The sequence below is a fragment of the Canis lupus genome, chromosome 36, assembly GCF_048164855.1.
Source record: "Canis lupus baileyi chromosome 36, mCanLup2.hap1, whole genome shotgun sequence".
NCBI lineage: Eukaryota > Metazoa > Chordata > Mammalia > Carnivora > Canidae > Canis > Canis lupus.
Genome location: NC_132873.1, coordinates 18,776,819 through 18,791,255, shown reverse-complemented (window position 1 = coordinate 18,791,255; position 14,437 = coordinate 18,776,819). Strand labels below are relative to the sequence as shown.

General features: G+C 35.8%; 1 protein-coding gene across 8 annotated transcripts in view; it reads left to right on the top strand.

Moving 5' to 3' along the window:
* The window catches only part of CYP20A1 (cytochrome P450 family 20 subfamily A member 1), a 70,248-nt gene that overhangs the window by 41,016 nt on the left and 14,795 nt on the right, over window positions 1-14,437 (top strand). For 7 of the 8 annotated variants that reach the window (XM_072813063.1, XM_072813062.1, XM_072813067.1 and 4 more), the window contains 4 exons: window positions 145-265; window positions 4,041-4,152; window positions 5,329-5,393; window positions 14,213-14,302. In XM_072813063.1, coding sequence (XP_072669164.1) covers window positions 145-265; window positions 4,041-4,152; window positions 5,329-5,393; window positions 14,213-14,302 — 388 coding nt within the window. Of the gene's footprint in view, window positions 1-144; window positions 266-4,040; window positions 4,153-5,328; window positions 5,394-12,935; window positions 13,490-14,212; window positions 14,303-14,437 lie in introns of those variants that run through there. The other variant, XM_072813064.1, reaches the window with a different exon arrangement.

Here is a 14,437-nt window from a genome sequence, read left to right as displayed (position 1 = left end):
ATCTTGTGTTATTTTTTGGTAGCATTTATGTATCTTCCATATCCGAAAAGAAAATACAAGAAAAAAATAGTATATTTTATCTTATTCTACACCCAAACTATGAATTTGTTATTTTCATTGTTATTAATATACATTTTTACTTAGTGTGCACCTGGGCAATCTGTTTTTTAACCACCTCTGAAGAGGTTCAGAAAAAACTTTATGAAGAGATAGACCATGTTTTTGGAAAGGATCCTATTACTCCAGAGAAAATTGAGCAGCTCAGGTAAGAATACAATAAAAAGAAGAGGAGATCATTAATAGGTAAACTTGATGTAGTTTAACTATCTTATTGAAAGCTAATGATAAGGGATCCCTGGGTGGCTCAGCAGTTGGGTGTCTGCTTTCAGCCCAGGGCATGATCCCAGAGACCTGGGATCAAGTCCCACATTGGGCTCCCTGCATGGAGCCTGTTTCTCCGTCTGCCTATGTCTCTGCCCCTCTCTCTCTCTCTCTGTGTCATGAATAAATAAAGTCTTAAAAAAATAAAGCTAATGATAACATCTAGGAAAGGTTATATATTTTTATAGGACTTAAAATATTTACATACATATTTTATTAGATAATTTAATTTGCTTTTTAAAATCATAAGGTAGTTTTGGGAAACCTTTACATTAGACTATATAAAATAGTATCAGTGATGTTTAAGTAAGTGGACACTCCTATTTTGTTGATGGAAATGCTAAATGGTACAGACCTGTTGGAAAAGTGTGGCAGTTAAACATACACTTACCATACAACCCAAAAATTCTCCAAGAGAAATTTACCCAAGAGAAATGAAAAAATATGTGCATACAGAGACATTTATGCAAATGTTTGTAGCAATATTATTCATGATAGCAAAAAACTGGAAGCAGTTCAGATATTTATCAACTGGTGAATACAAAAACAAATTGTGTTATATCTGTACCTTGGAATCTTCCCAAGTGGTAAAAAGTAATAGAATATCAATATGTACAACAAAGTGGATAACTGTCATTATGTTAAGTAAAAGAGGTGAAACATAAAGACTGTATACAATGTGATTTCATTAAGGTGAAACTACTGTGATAGGAAGCAGATTGGTGGTTGTTTGGGGCCAGTAATGTGGAGGGGATCAACTGGCAGGGAGAATGAGAAAAGTTTTTAGGGTGAAGAAACTGTTCTATATCTTGATGATGGTTGTGGTAGCAGAATTGTACACAGTTACTAACATTTACCACATTGTATAGGTAAAACAGATTTTTATATGTAGATAATACTTTAATTAAAAAGATTTTTTAAGGGACACCAGGGTGGCTCAGTGGTCGAGCATCTGCTTTTGGCTCAGGGCATGATCCAGGTATCCTGGATCGAGTCCCATATCGGGCTCCCTGAGTGGAGCCTGCTTCTCCCTCTGCCTATGTCTCTGCTTCTCTCTCTGTGTGTCTCTCATGAATAAATAAATAAAATTTTTTTAAAAAAGATATTTTAAAAATAGCAACTATGACTGTTAGAAGTTTGAGCCTGGACAGTAGGCAATCAACTCTATCTTGGAGCCTCTTTTAATCATAGAAAAGAAGATAGGGAGACTTCTGTTAACAAATTCTTCAAAATGTTATAAGTTTTCTTTATTACCTTAAATATAACAATTTTTCATTTTAAAGTAATACTTGTCACTTGAAGTTTTTATAATGCAGAAGAGTATGAAGTGGAAAGTGAAGGTTTTCTGTAAATGTATCCTTAAGAGATGACAATTGTTAACTATTTCTACTATTTTTCTAGATTTTTCTCCATATATATGCATATATATTTAAAATAAAAAATTTCAGAAAGTTTTAAAATATAAAAATAGAATTCTTCTGTCAATTCCTTCTTTTTTCTAAATATTTTTTGGGCAGTATTCTTAAATGTATAACTCTACCACACCCAGTTAGCAGTTAAGTTCTGTTGATTATACTTTCCAAACATCTTTTACCTGGAAGTTTAATTTTAGTTCTTTTCATTGTCCCCACTCTATTCAGACCACTGTCAACTTGCCTGGGATGTTTCAACAGCCTTGGATCTTGCTCCCTCTAATCCAGTCTCCAAATTGCTACTGGAGCCTGTGACTCCATGCAGTAAACACTTTAGGTGCTTAAACATACAGATAACTTAGGACCAATTCCAAACCAACAGTCTCTGGGCATCAGAAGTTTTCAAAAGCTTCTCAGATGATTTCAATATGTTCTATTTCTAATTTTAATGTTGAGAATCACTGTTCTAGTAATCTTTTTATACCTGTGGAGTCAACATCTGGGCAGATGACTCACCGGTTGAAAATCTTTCAGCGATGTCTGGTTGCCCTTAAGATAAAATTTAAACTCACCAACATGGTTTATGAGACATTTCAAGAGCTAGTCCTTATATTCCTTTCCCACCTTATCTCTTATTTGTGTCTGTTCATACCTTAAATTTAGCTATACTGAAGTTGTTTTGTTTCTTCAAAGCTGCAGTACTCTTTCTTATCTCCTGGCTTTTGCAGACTACTTCTTTGTCTAGATTCTCTCTTCCTTTCTCTTCTTCTAGCTAACTCCAGTTTTTCCTGCAGGTCCTAGCCTCAGGTGCTTAATTCTCTACAAAGTCCTTTCTTCAGTTAGATGCTTCTGCCATGTGTTCTCCAAAACCTTGAATTTGCTTTATCATCACAGTTACTGTGCTTTTTAAACTGTTAATCCTTGAACAATCCTTGTTCATCCTACCTCTCTCTCTTTCCATGCCAACTAGACCTTGAGTGCCTTTGTATCTGTCCTATTCACTCTTGTAGCTCAGTATCTAACTCAGTGCTTCTAATGTAGCAGGTACCCAATAAATACTTGTTCAAAGAAGGAAAGAAGGATGTTTCCTTTTTTGTTTTGTTGTTTTTAAGTATTATAAACAATCAAAATTCCAACGCTTGCATTTTTATTTAAATTTCCAGTTGTTTCTGTTAATAAAGTCCTAAAGATGAGATTGATATTTAAGGATATATACAATAATCTAGTATTTATGATTGGGGACTATAGAGTAAGGCAGACCTGGGTTTGAATCCTGTTGACATCACTTCCCTGCTATGTGATCTTAGACAATTGCCTTATTTCTTAAAAATCTATAAAATTAAAACAGAAATAGCATCCATGAGGTTCTTATAAGGATTAAATGAGATACTGCATAGAAAGTATTTAAAAGAATTGGCTTGTGTTAAGATTTCAATGCATTTTAGCTTTTATTATTGTGATGTATGCCTAATATTTTTAGACATATTGCCAAGTTACCCTTCAGAAAGAGTGTACCAATTTATACTTTGAACAACTGGATAATGTATTTTCCCCCATTTTTATTAGTATTGTCTATTGTCATTATTTTTCATTTTTGCTATTCTGACAAGTAAAAAATTTTGCTTTAATTGGCAATCTTTCCATTGTTAAGGAGGTTGAGTATCATTTCACATGTTTCTCGACCATTTGTATTTTGTTGTATGTGAATTGTTTTTTTTTTATTCCCTGTACATATTTGTGTTGGGGTGTTTGATGATTTTAATTATGGATTTTTAAAGAGCTTTTAGACATTACAAATATACATACTTATTTTTCCCAGTTGTTTTTCAGTTGTACTTGTGATTGCAAATATGTAAAAAAAAAAATTTCCATAGTTGGATTACTTGTATTTTTCTTATGGTTTCTGTCATTGTGTCAGTATTTTTATAATTTTTGAGGAGGAAAGTTCTTTATTAAAATTTCTAAAATCTTTTATTAAAAATAAAGGACTTTTCTACTCAATAATAAAAATACTGTTTTGAGTTTTATTCTAGTACTCTTAAAGTTTTTTTTATTTGTTAAAATTTATACCTATCTGTACTTTATATACCTCTAATATATAACTTATTTTCAAGCAAATTAGAATTATATAACTATTTCAAATTTGGAAGATTATTAAAGTTGTTGAATGACATTTAAAAATGTACATACATTTCAAACTGCCTTTCCTAGAGTTAAGAACTGTAAAAAAAAAATTCTTTTAAACAGATATTGTCGGCACGTACTTTGTGAAACTGTTCGGACTGCCAAACTGACCCCAGTTTCTGCCCGGCTTCAAGATATTGAAGGAAAGATTGACAAATTTATTATTCCTAGGGAGGTAGGAAACATTTGGCATACTTAACTTATTCAGTTATTTTTTTCAGTTCTTTCAGTGTGTATTGAATTGTCTAAAATGTCCAATAAATGACCTGTTATTAAATTGAAGACATAGTTATTTTAAATGACAATGATATATGTCGTTTTAGGGTATAAACAATATAAAAGAAAGGCTCCCTTCTTCACATGTACTACTGTTAATACTTTGCTGTGTATTTTTGTAGATCTTTTTCTATGTATGTATATTACTCTGTATGTGTATATACACATATATGTATGTATTTTAAAAATTGAATTTATATGTGAAAGGTCGCTTTTCATATATTCATTAATTTGCTTGCATTAGGTGTATTGTGGTTAATTAGTACAACTGGTAGTTGATATAGATCCAACTTACTATTTTTAATGGATATATATTATTCCATTGGAAGAGTGTGTTTATAGTAAATGCAGTCTCCATTGGTGGAAATTTAGATTACATCAACTTTTTGTTATTACAAATCATATACTTGTATAGGTATTGAGTAGAGCCTTAGAAATAGAGTTTTAGGGTCAAAGTGCTTATATATGTTAAATTTAAATTGCCCCCTAAGAGGCAATATATATTTTTAGCAACAATGTGTGTGAGTGCTATTTCTCTTCATATCCTCACCTACTCTGGATTTATGAATTTTTTTTACATATTTCTTATATGAAATATTGTCCCATTATTTTAATTTGCTTTTCCTTGATCATTGGAGAGATTGAGCAGCTTTTCATACATATTTAACAGTTTGTATTTCTTCTTTTGTGAATTATGTGCTTGTAAGTCATTTTTCTTTCTAGTAAACTTATATATCTTTTTGTATATTGTACATACACTCAATTATATGGAAAATATATTTTTCCTACTATTTATCTTTTACTAGTGATTTTGGTATGTTTTGTTTTTACTGGATGCAGGTTTTAAATGATCATGGTTAGGTCTGTTATTCCTTTATGATTGCCAGATTTTGTCATGCCTAGGGAGGCCTTCTCTACTGTAAAAATCATCAAAATAATGACCTTTTCTTTAATTACTTTCTATTTTTATTTTGTATTGATTATCTATATTAAAAGAGCATTTAGGATGAGTTGTTTCTCTGGCAGTCATTTTGTCTCTGTTAAGCCTTGACTAACTAGAGTAATTTTTTTGCAGACCCTTGTTCTTTATGCACTTGGTGTGATACTGCAGGATCCCAGGACTTGGCCATCACCACACAAGTATGAAATAGCTCTTTATCTTTGTAATTATTGATTTTTATGTGTTTTGCATTCCTTTTGTAAGTTTTGAGGAGAAAATTTAAGTGTGATAATGATATAATATAAAAGCCACTCCCTTCTCTTTGGTATCTTCTTTTTTCTTTTAAGATTTTATTTATTTATTCATGAGAGACACAGAGAGAGAGGCAGAGACATAGAGGAAGAAGCAGGCTTCCTGCAAGGAGCCCAGTGTGTGACTCTATCCCAGACCCCGGGATCACGGCCTGAGCTGAAGGCAGATGCTCAACCTCTGAGCCATCCAGGCATCCCTCTTTGGTATCTTCTGTTCACTACTTTCTTTCATGAATCTGCTATCTGCTACTCATTGTCTTTCCTATTATCACTTCTATCCTAAGATCCTTTTAATCTCTACAACTATACTTTAATTTCAGTGGAATTTTGGAATTCTTTTGTTGGTAAGTTAGTGTTCTTATGCAGTTTCTTTGTTTTCCTGCTGTTGGTCTCAATTATTAATCTCTTTAGTCAAATTCAGAAAGTAGATGTTTCTATACATGTTATATATGAGAATGGCAGGAGAAAGAAAAGGTGAAGAACAAAGCTGCTACTGTTGGCTTTCTAGATAGGCATCAAGTAAAATCCTGTCGGTTAAGTGTCTGCCTTAGCTTCCTGGGTCCTGGGATGTATCAAGGAGCCTGCTTCTCCCTCTTCCTCTCCCTCTCCCCCCTGCCTATGCCTTGTCTCTCTGTGAAATAAATAAATAAAATCTTAAAAAAAAAAGGGGGGGGGTGGTTAAGGGCAGCCCGGGTGGCTCAGCAGTTTAGTGCCTGCCTTTGGCCCAGGTTGTGATCCTGGAGACCCGAGATCAAGTCCTACATCGGGCTCCCTGCATGGAGCCTGCTTCTCCCTCAGCCTGTGTCTCTGCCTCTCTCTCTCTCTCATGAGTAAATAAATAAAATCTTTAAAAAAAGGGTTAAGATTTACTGCCCTGGTAGAAGGTTATATATTAAGTTGATTGGGGTTAAGACAGGTGTTGTGGGTGCCTGGTTGGCTCAGTCTTTGGAGTATGCAACTCTTGATTTTGGAGTTGTAGGTTTGAGCCCCACATTGGGTGTTGAGATTACTTAAAAATAAAAAAATAAAATATAACTGTGTTAAGTGTAGTGAGACAGGGTTGGTGGCATGATTAAAATACTTGTGCCTAGTTTTGGAGTGTATTAATGGGTTTATTAAGTGTTCTTATTTTAGTTTTTAATATTATAATTATATTAAAAGAAATCTAATAAATGAAATAACAATCTTAAAATTTGCTGTAAGTAAAAAGTAAATTTTATATTCCAAATGATATAACAAAATTGAAGATATACATTGGTGGAAAAATTTATGCTTATAATTTTAAAAAACTAGTATTTCCAATTTTAAAATTGTTTTAAAAATTACCATGTGGAAAATGCCAAGTTTTTGCTAAATTTGAAGTGTAATATGAAAAATATAAGAACTTTGCTGGAACTTTTGACACTATTCCTGTCCCTCAAAAAAGAGAATCTAGGTCGCAAATTGAAAATATTAAAAAAAATATATATGTTAAAATGTGGAAATTATTTCTAGGAATCAAATATAATCAGATTTAGGAAATGTTAGTAATAATTTTAATACTAATGAAAACCTTTCTGAAGCTGGGCACCTCCCCTTGTGAGACAGTTCACACTAACAAAAATGTACATAGACTGAGACTCTGTAGAGACAATTACTTACTGTTTAAAAATAACTGTCACACAGAGACAAGGATGAAGAGATTAACTTTTTTCACTAAACTTAATGCTCTTGAGGCAAATGTAGTATGTTTCATCCCATTTTATAGCTGCATAGTATTCTTTTATATGGAGATACCATAGTTTTTCAGTCTTTCATCCACTGGAGAACATTTGGGTTGTTTTGGTAATGCAGCTGCTATGAATATTCATGTAAGGGTTTTTGTATGAACATAAGATTTCATTTCTTTGGGATAAATGCCCAACAATGCAATTGCTGGGTCATATAGTTTAGTGCACATTTAGTTTTGCAAGAAACCGCCAGGCTGTTTTTCAGAGTTTTTCACCAGCAGTGCTTGAGAGATTCATCTTCTCTACAGCCTCAGTAGCACTGACTGCTATCACTGATTTGTTTTGTTCTTTTGTTTCTTTGTTTGTTTGAGCTATTCTAATAGATAGGTGGTAGTATTTCATTAGTTTTAATAAGTTTTCTTTTTGAGTAACTGACATTAACATATTCTCCCTATAGAAAAATATCTGGATATGATTTATTTAATAAAAAGAAATGATAGAGGGGTATCTGGTTGGTTCAGTCAGTTTAGTGTCCAACTCTTGATTTTGGTTCAGGTTGTGAGATCAAGCCCTTCATTGGGCTCTGCACTCTGCTTGAGATTCTCTCCTTTTACCTATCCCCCTGGTCTTGCTGTCTTTCTTTCTCTTAAATAAATAAATCTTAAAAAGAAATGATAGAAATACATTATTACTATTACCATATTGGCAGTGTTTCAGAGCAAGAAAACCTGGGTCAAGTTCTGTGATTTAAATAGATAATAATGTAAATATTACTCTATAGTAAATTATGAAACATTATCACATTTAAAAACCAGACTAACATATAAAATTCTCAACTGAAAAGAATGAAGGCAAGTATCAGAAACCTCAGTATGGACTGAGACCAAAAGGTGATATAGCAGGCTCCTGAATTTCCTTCCTTTCATGGGCACACTCAGTGTTGCTCTGCATGGAACAGTTACCTTTTAGAGAAATCCAGAAGCTAGCTGAGTGTCTTATCACATTGGGCAAATGAGAAAATACACATACTGAAATGTGTAGAAGGGAAGCCTGGGTGGCTTAGCAGTTGAGCGTCTGCCTTTGGCTCAGGAGGTGATCCTGGAGTCCAGGGATCAAGTTCCGCATTGGGCTTCCTGCATGCAGCCTGCTTCTCCCTCTGCCTATGTCTCTGCTTCTCTCTCTGTGTCTCTCTCATGAATAGATGAAAGAAAGAAAGAAAGAGAGAAAGAGAGAAAAGAAAAGAAAAGAAAAAAAAGAAAAGAAAAGAAAAGAAAGAAAAGAAAGAAAAGAAAAAGAAAAAGAAAGAAATGTATAGGAAAGGGTGAGACACACTCTTACCATAAACCCACTCCCAGCACAGTGCCATTTAATTGAGAGGAAGCCCCCAACTGCCAGCTTCTCCCTGAGAATCAAAAGGTTTGGACTGTACAGTTACTGCCCCAAATTGAAGACTCCCACCCAAAATATGGGTTTCTAAAATACTTAACTCTAAAAACTAACAGGGCTTGTGTTCACAAGTCCCACAGGCTTATAGAGAACAAAGAAGCAGTTCTTTCTTTATTTTTTTTTATAAATCTTTTTTTAAAGATAGATTTATTTATTTATTTATTTATTTATTTATTTATTTATGATCGACAGAGAGAGAGAGAGAGAAAGAGGCAGAGATACAGGAGGAGGGAGAAGCAGGCTCCATGCCAGGAGCCCAACGCGGGACCTGATCCCGGGACTCCAGGATCGCGCCCTGGGCCAAAGGCAGGCGCTAAACCGTTGAGCCACCCAGGGATCCCCAAGAAGCAGTTCTTAATGGTGTATGATGGGAACACAAACACTTCCTGTGGCTTTTGCCCCAGGTCTCAGCAAAAAGAGAACAGGCAAAAACTCTTCCTGGAAGGAGGTTCCTGCATATTTTAGAAGCTGCTGCCTGAGGGGCCAACTTCTAGTCAGCACACATCTCCTTGTAACGATCATGGTCCTCCCTGAAGCCTGGGGGAGTCAGTAGGCATGATCTTCATCCAATTTACTCCAAAATAAAACTAAGCAACTCCCTTGTGTACACATCTAGGATCCCAATTTTATAGCTGCTATCTGAGGGACATGTCCCAAATTACCTAACTCTGGTAGCCAGGGGATCTTGTATTCATAAGTATCACAAGACAATAGCAAACAAAGAAGTAGTTGTTAAGGGACTGCTGGGTGGCTCAACGGTTGAGCATCTGCCTTTGGCTCATGGGATCCAGGATGGAGTCCTGCATCAGGCTCCTTGCGGGAAGCCTGCTTCTCCCTCTGCCTATATCTCTGCCTCTTTCTCTGTGTCTCTTATGAATAAATAAATAGATGTTAAAAAAAAAAAAAGTACTTGTTAATAGGCATGCATGTACTTACTGTGGCTACCCTCCAATGTTCAATCCAAAGGGGGCAGGCAAATGCCCATCTTCCAGTCTTTCTCAGGAAGGGATTTGATTGCTTTCACATTAACAAAGTACGATGTAAAGTATGAATAGTATTTTACACAGTACTAGAACAAATAATGTAAACGTTTGTATGAAATGATAACAGACCTCTGATAGCCAAAGAACATCACTCAACATAATAAAGGCCATATATGACAAACCCACAGCCAACATCACCCTCAGTGGTAAAGAGCTGAAAGCTTTCCCTCTAAGATCAAGAAAAAGACAGAGATGTTCAGTCTCATCACTTTTATTCAACATAGTAACGGAAGTCCTCGCCACAGCAATCAAACAAGAAAAAAAAATAAATAAAAGGCATCCAAATTGGTAAGGAAGAAGTAAAATTCTCACTTTTTGTACATAACATATTACATATAGAAAATCCTAAACACTCCATCAGAGAACCATTAGAGCTAATAAATGAGTTTAGTAGTTTCAGTATACAAATTTAATATACAGAAATCTGTAGCATTTCTATATACTAATAACAAACTAGCAAAGAGAGAAATTAAGAAAACAATCCCATTTACAATTACCCAAAAAACCCCCAAAATTTAGGAATAAATTTAACCAAGGAGTGAAGGACCTATACTCTGGAAACTATAAGACACTGATGAAAGAAATTGAAGGTGACACATATAAATAGAAAGGTATACCAGGGTGCCTGGATGGTTCTTGATTTTGGCTTAGGTTCATCCATATTGTGTAAATACCAGGATTTCCTTCTTTTTTTATGGCCCAGGATACCAATAAACATGAGAGTACAGATATTTCTTCATGATAATGAGTTTCCTTTGAATATATATGTAGAAGTGGCATTGTTAGATCATATGGTAGTTTTGTTTTTAATTTCTTGAGGAATCTCAATACTATTTTCCCTTGTGGCTGTCAGTTTACATTCACACCAACATCGTACAAGAATTCCCTTTTGGGGCACCTGAGTGGCTCAGTTGGTTGGGTGCCTACCTTCAGCTTGGGCGTCCTGGGATCAAACCCTGCATTGGGCTCCCTGCTCAACAGGGAATCTGCTTCTCCCTCTCCCTCTTCTCCTTCCCCCTGCTTGTGCTCTCACTCAGGTGCCCTCTCTCTCTCAAATAAATAAATAAATAAATAATCTTTAAAAAACAAAACAAAACAGAATTCCCTTTTATCCATATCCTTGCCAGCATTTGTCCTCTCTTATCTTTTTTTTTTTTTTTTCCTCTCTTATCTTTTTGATAACAGTCATCCTGGGACGCCTGGGTGGCTCAGTGGTTGGGCGCCTGCCTTCGGCTCAGTTGTGATCCCGCAATTAAGTCACGCATCAGGCTCCCTGCAGGGAGCCTGCTTCTCCCTCTGCCTATGTCTCTGCCTCTCTCTCTCTCTCTGTGTCTTTCATAAATAAATAAATAAATCTTAAAAAAAAAAAAGATATGCCAACAGGTGTTAAATGGATAAAGAAGAAGTGAATATTCCATTATACATGTGTGTATATCTATATATAGACAACATAGTGAAACATTGAGCCATGAAAAAGAAGGAAATTCTATTTGTGCAACATGGATGAATGTGGAGATCATTATACTAAGTGAAAAAAGCCAGAGAACTGCATTGTAGCACTTATGTGTGTAATCTGGGAGAAGGAAAAAAAAAGTCAAACACACAGAAACAATAGAGCGGTCCTTGCCAGGGGCTAGGAGTAGGGGTAAGAGAAATAGGGAGCTGCTGATAAAAGGGTACAAACTCTTAGTTATAAGATGAGTAAGGTCTTTGGATTTTATTTGTCAAATATACTTCAGTAAAGCTGGAAAAACAAAATTCCTTGGTTATTTTGGCTTTCATTTCATTCTTAATCCTTAAAATTGTGAGATGTTTTTGGCTGTTGTTATTGTTTTTATTTATTTTGGGAGGAGGGCAGAAGGGGAGGGAGAAAGAATCTTAAGCAGAGCCTGCCCTGGGCATAGAGCCCAACATGGAATCTGAAGCAGAACCCTGCACTGAGCACAGAGCTCATCACGGGGTTCAACTCCATGAACAGGAGATCATGACCTAAGTTGAAACCAAGAGTCAGACACTTAACCAATTGAACAACCCAGGCACCCCAAATGTGAGGTGTTTTGTAAAATAATTGGAAAAATCAAGTTTGATTCTTTTGTAATCTAAAATACATAGTTACCTTTGGGTAAAATTTAAGGTCTCAATTTTCAAGATAGTTTATAAAAGGAAAAACCTGGCTGGCTCAGTTGGAAGAGCATGCAACTCTTGATCTTGGGTTTGTAAGCTTAAGCCCCCACTTTGGGTGTAGAGATTACTTAATTTTTTTTTTAAGATTTATTTATTTTAGAGAAGAGAGAGCAAGTGAGGAAGTGGGCGGCAGAGGAGAGAAAGACTCCTCGCTAAGTATGGAGCCTGACACAGGGCCTGATCCCAGGAACCATGAGATCATGACCTGTGCCAAAAACAAAAGGTGGATGCTCAATTGACTGAGCCACCGAGGAGCCCCAAGATTACTTAATTTTTTAAAATTTTATTTTATTTACTTTAAGCCCTACATGCAGTGTGGGGCTTGAACTCAATGACTAAATAAATAAATAAATAAATAAATAAATAAATAAATAAATAAATAAAATCTTTAAAAAAATAATAATAAAAGAAAAAAATGAGGGGCGCCTAAGTGGCTCAGTGGTTTAGCCTCTGCCTTTGGCCCAGGGTGTGATCCCAGAGTCGCAGGATCGAGTCCCATGTCGGGCTCTCGGCATGGAGCCTGCTTCTCCTACCTCTTCCTGTGTCTCTGCCTCTCTCTCTGTTTCTCTCGTGAATAAATAAATAAATAATCTTAAAAAAAAGAAAAGAAGAAAAAGAAAAATGAAGCAGAATTCTTTTTTTTTTTTTTTCTCATGCCACAGTTTAAATCTTTTAACATTTGGTTTTGAGAGGAATTTTTATGTTCCATAGTGGGTGAGTTTGTTTGTTTGTTTCTATATATCCTATTTCATCAGTGACTTTTTATAGAATAAAATTCTGTACAATAGGGATCCCTGGGTAGCGCAGCGGTTTAGCGCCTGCCTTTGGCCCAGGGTGTGATCCTGGAGACCCGGGATCGAGTCCCACGTCGGGCTCCCGGTGCATGGAGCCTGCTTCTCCCTCTGCCTGTGTCTCTGCCTCTCTCTCTCTCTCTCTCTCTCTCTCTGTGTGACTATCATAAATAAAAATTAAAATTAAAAAAATAATAAAATAAAATTCTGTACAATAAAAAAAAAACCTTCCTCTTTGGGGTCTGCTGCGGAAACAAGATGACAAAGGGGACGTCATGGTTCGGAAAGTGTCGCAACAAGATGCACACGTTGTGCCGCCGCTGTGGCTCTAAGGCCTACCGCCTTCAGAAGTCCACCTGCGGCAAGTGTGGCCACCCTGCCAAGCGCAAGAGGAAGTATAACTGGAGTGCCAAGGCTAGAAGACGGAATACCACTGAGACTGGTCGAATGAGGCGCCTAAAGATTGTATACCGCAGATTCAGGCATGGATTCCGTGAAGGAACGACACCTAAGCCCAAGAGGGCAGCTGTTGCAGCATCCAGTTCATCTTAAGGATTTCAACGATTAGTCAAAATAAACGTTATGGTTTTAAAAAGTAAAGGAAAAAAACAAACCCTTCTTAGGGACACCTGGGTGGCTCAGTGGTTGAGCATCTGCCTTTGGCTCAGAGTGTGATCCCGGGACCCCGAGATCAAGTCCTGCATCGGGCTCGCCACGGCAAGCCTGCTTCTCCCTCTATCTTTGTTTTCTGCCTCTCTTTCTGTGTTTCTATGAATGAATAAATAAAATCTTTTAAAAGCAAAACAAAAAAAGCCCTTCTAGCCTCTTCATTTCCCACTTACTAGTAAGTCTGAAGGTAAATATAATTGGTGAATATAATTTTAAGTCTGGTGTATCCAGTTTTAGGAAATACATTTTAATTGAAGAGGCAGTGTAAAATGCTTTACATATTGATGAGATGGTCTCATGTAACAGATGTTCTGAACACTCTTAAATTTAAATATTCATTATGTGATTTTGTATGATTTATCCTTATATCTCATAAAATGATGCACACCCATGTTACAGTTTCATTCCTTGCTGGTTCCAGAGAAATATATTTTCTATCTATTGTTTAGAAATAATAAATTAAGCAGAAAGAAACTAAATATATGTTTAATAGTTTGAGAACATAATAGGTGAATTTTATTAAATATTTTTACTTATTTATTTTAGAGAGAGTGTGCATGTGTGCAGGGGAGGGGAAGGAAGAGGCAGAGGGAGAGGGAGGGAAAGAATCTCAAACTGAGATTCAATCTCAGCTGAGCACTGAGCCTGAAGCAGGGCTCAATCCCATGACCCTGAGATCATTACCTGATCTGAAATCAAGAGTCAGTTTAATCGACTAAGTTGCCTCTAATGGTGAAATTTAAATACAATTGTGACAGTTTTTATTTTCAGTACTTTCCAAACTTTATTAGATAACTATGTTTTTATAGTACAAATATGTAATATGGCAATGGAGTTCTGTTGTGATTTGCCCCAAATCTTTTTAGATTTGATCCAGACCGGTTTGATGATGAATCGATGATGAAAACTTTCTCCTTGCTTGGATTCTCAGGCATGCAGGAATGCCCCGAGTTGAGGTAAGTGATAGAGAAAGCAAAGTGAAAGGAAAGATGCTAGACTTTATACTTAGAATTTTGATGACTGCTGATGAGAATGAGCAGTCTATATAATTAAAGTGTTATTGTTAATCTTTAGTAACCAGTCGACTTTCT